This window comes from Diadema antillarum, unplaced genomic scaffold (assembly GCF_040938485.1).
Source record: "Diadema antillarum isolate AM-2024a unplaced genomic scaffold, OU_Dant_1.0 seq00001688_RagTag, whole genome shotgun sequence".
Classification (NCBI taxonomy): domain Eukaryota; kingdom Metazoa; phylum Echinodermata; class Echinoidea; order Diadematoida; family Diadematidae; genus Diadema; species Diadema antillarum.
Window position 1 is genome coordinate 92,663 of NW_027272383.1, and position 3,462 is coordinate 96,124.

Sequence of the window (3,462 nt, forward strand, 5' to 3'; positions counted from 1 at the left end):
GATTTATAAAATGGGTCGAAAACTAACAGCATTTGTCATGTACCTTTGTGGGTCAATACCAGTCAGCTACATGTAGCACTCGCTCAAAAGTCAAGATGTCCGAAGATGTTCATCCCAAACATTTACGCACGTCGCACTAGGAAATCCCGCACATATAGGTACTGTATGTGTATAAGCGTATACGTACGCCACATGTTATGCACAAGAAAGGCCGGCTGGCAGCCCGAACTAGAAGTTGTTTACAGGATTGACAGCGCGTAAAGTAGCGCGCGACGCACTTGTAATAACTGATTGAGTGTGCACTGCTAGTGTAAACATTGTGACGTCAGTGACTTTACTTTTTTTTGCACGGCCGTGCAATAGTAAGAAATCATGAACGCACACGTGACTATTTCAGCGCTTCCAATTGGCTACATTCTTGAACCCATTTTATAATATACGAATAATTTATGAGTTGTGAGTGCATAGGGCACGAATATCGCACGAGGCGCGAGATGAGCCACTGGTCTATTCAACAAGGCGCGCAGCGCCGCGTTGAATAGACCAGTGGCGAATCTCGCGCCGAGTGCGATATTACGTGCCCCAATGCACGAACAAAATCATAAATTATTCGTTTTATACAACACCTTGTCCTGTCCCACCGTTTTTTTTTTTCTTTAATTAGTTGGTCTAGACTCTATCTCTATTAGACCTATATCAATAGAGCCTGGTCTGTTAGATCTAGCCGCGACATTCTTTATTAGACTATTGCTACTTTCTAAAGTCTACTTCTAGTGCAGTGGAGAGAACATGGGTCTAAACGGGTCCTACTCTAGTACAGTAGTGTTTTTCTAGTAGTAGTCTAGGCCTAACTAGCGTTAACACTAACTTAACTTTAACTGTAAATAAATAATAGATCGTCTAGGCCTACACCGTCTATAGAATTTTAATAGCCCATTTCTGATGATTTTGTATTTAAAAACATAGACAAGAGGTTTTAGACTAGAAAACAAAACAAATCAGTTTCTCACCTTTTGACGAAGGCTTGGTTTTGAGGTCACTGGGCCATTAGGAGTCCACATATCATGATAAATGTAGCGGATCCAATGTCAAGTCAAGTAAAAATCCAAGATCCAACAAGTCAATAGTAAAAATCCAGGATCCATGTGAAAATATTGATGATGCTGAACATATTTAGAGTCTATCTAACGTTAGACCACAAACGTTAGACCTCAATCTTAATAGCTGAAGTTCTAGTTCATATGAAGTATGAACAGTTATTTTGAAATCCAAACTTGAAAGCAAAACGAAGTCAACATATGTACACTATGCACAATTCCTTCAGCCCCAAATTATGTTTTGTTGATGAAAGTCACTGGCCCATTGAAATGAAAGTGCTGGACCGTATTCTTGCCAATTTTGGTGGTCGATGAAGATGACGACTGAATGTTCATGTTGGACTGAATCAGTTTTTGGGATAGTGTCAGATGTCCTTCGCCGTCGGCATCAACAGCACCTTCGATCTGGTTTTGGACTTTCTGTAGGTCAAACACAGCCGAAACGACCGTTCCTGCATGTGACACAACATCCCCTGGTCCTGCATTTTCGTTTTAGTTTCTGCCCTCTGCTAGGCCCTTTGCTATGTTGGCACTCATTTCTCTCTTCCTGAGTGCACTGGTCTTTGTGTAATGCTTCAGTGAAGATTCAGCCTTATGTCCAGTGACGGTCATAATATCCCGGCTCTCGAAACCTGCATCGTTCAGCGAAGTTACGGTTGTGGCTCTCAGACTGTGGTTGGTATACTTGGTGACGCATCCAGCTCCTACTGCGATTTTGTTCATCTTGGATCCAATTGTATTTATTCCAAGAGGAGCGTTGTCGTACCACGGACCCACTTCTGTTGGCTTAGATTTGGGTCTCTGCCAGAATGCGGTACAAGATGGGTCGAGTAGTTCCTTGTACTTGACTAGACTGTTGACTGGACATTTACGAGAACCTTTGAGTTCGTACATCCGACCTCCAAACTCTTCGTTTTCATTTTCTCTCCTGGATTTTGTGAAAGTGTCGCGACGCTCAAAATAACGATTTCCGAGTTCATCTGTGTTCAAGACGTAGTCATCAGGCTTTATATCTCGGAGGGACTCTCTACCTCTTTGTCCGAAGTAGACCATGACGTCCATGAAAACTTTGTTCTGCAGCCCAAGTGGTGTATCAATATCAAGTTGTCCACTTTCAGCTATTTTCTTCATGTCCTCCCTGCTGATCGGATTCTTGTGTTTTACACAGCCTTTTCCCTCTTGCTTCAATTTTTTCATCATGGCTTTGAAACACTGTTGGCTTTCAGGGAAGCTTTCAGAACAAGTAGTGTCCACACCTCTTGAGATGAAATGCTTGGAGATCCCGTACTTGATACTTTGCATACTCTTCTTTGTATACAAAGTACCATCATCCTTCCTGAGGCCAGCGTAAAACCTGCACAAGAATTTGTCCAACTCCACTACTGTCAAACTGTTCACAACGTCGATCGATTCATATCCAACCAATTTGGCAAATTCCTCGAGTTTTTTAAGTGAATACCTTATTACTTTCTTCGTGTTCGAAGCATCACAATCCAGAAGACCTTCTAATTCCTCGTCAGTTAGTAGTACAAAGTTGGTCGCCATTTTGCAGAATTAGGACGCTAACGTAAACACAAGATTGTATGATCTAAAACTTGACGCTACAAATAGGCCTAACGTTTCGGTTCTAACGTTACACCCACTACGAACTACTCTGTACACACAAGTACGTCTGCAAACCATACCACGCAAAATTTAGGTCAGCTGCACACATTAGCCTACGCGATACGGTGCCCGGCCGCGCATCCTGTATGTGAAAGGACGTAGCTAAGCGCAAGCCAGTACAGGTCACGCCGTACCTGCGGAAGCGAACCGTGCATTAGTAGCCCCCCGCGAAGCCGTGCTATAGTACCTTCGAGCCGTGCTATAGGCCCATGCCAGGGGCCTATTGCATGGCTGTCACTCTCAATTAGTATGATAGGTATTTTCTATTGAATGTCATGTGACATGTTCTTGGCCAATCACAATTCAACATCATTCTAAGGTGTTGTATAATCAAATATAATGCATAATGCATGTGAAGAACCTGGATGTAACAAGCTTATTCCAGAGGATACGTGTGCAAAATTTCCTGTATGATAATGATGGAAATGGGACGCATATATGCCAGGAGGATAAATATATTGTAGGTATAAAATGAACTGATGTGAACAACTCTCTGTGCTGGAAGTACAGTTCACTGCTCCTGAAATCTTTATTTATTTATTTATCTATTTTTAATTCTTTTGTTGTATTTGCAAGTGCATTATGGAAAGATTATTTCATTGAAGTATGTGTAAAGCAACTTCAATTGTCCCAGGGACATGTGGTACACGTAGTTGACTGTAATAATGGACTATCATAACAATGTCAAAGGAATATATAA

The 3,462-nt window shown here is 41.9% G+C and overlaps 1 protein-coding gene across 1 annotated transcript; it reads right to left on the reverse strand.

Moving 5' to 3' along the window:
- Positions 1 to 1,589: 1,589 nt before the first annotated feature.
- Positions 1,590 to 2,642, reverse strand: LOC139711694 (uncharacterized protein KIAA1958 homolog). Its single transcript, XM_071623552.1, has one exon. The coding sequence runs from the start codon at positions 2,640 to 2,642 to the stop codon at positions 1,590 to 1,592; it is 1,053 nt and encodes a 350-aa protein (XP_071479653.1).
- Between the last annotated feature and the right edge of the window lie 820 nt (positions 2,643 to 3,462).

Coding starts and splice junctions, on each gene's coding strand:
- LOC139711694 (XM_071623552.1), bottom strand. CDS start 2,642: ATGGCGACCAACTTTGTACTACTAACTGACGAGGAATTAGAAGGTCTT.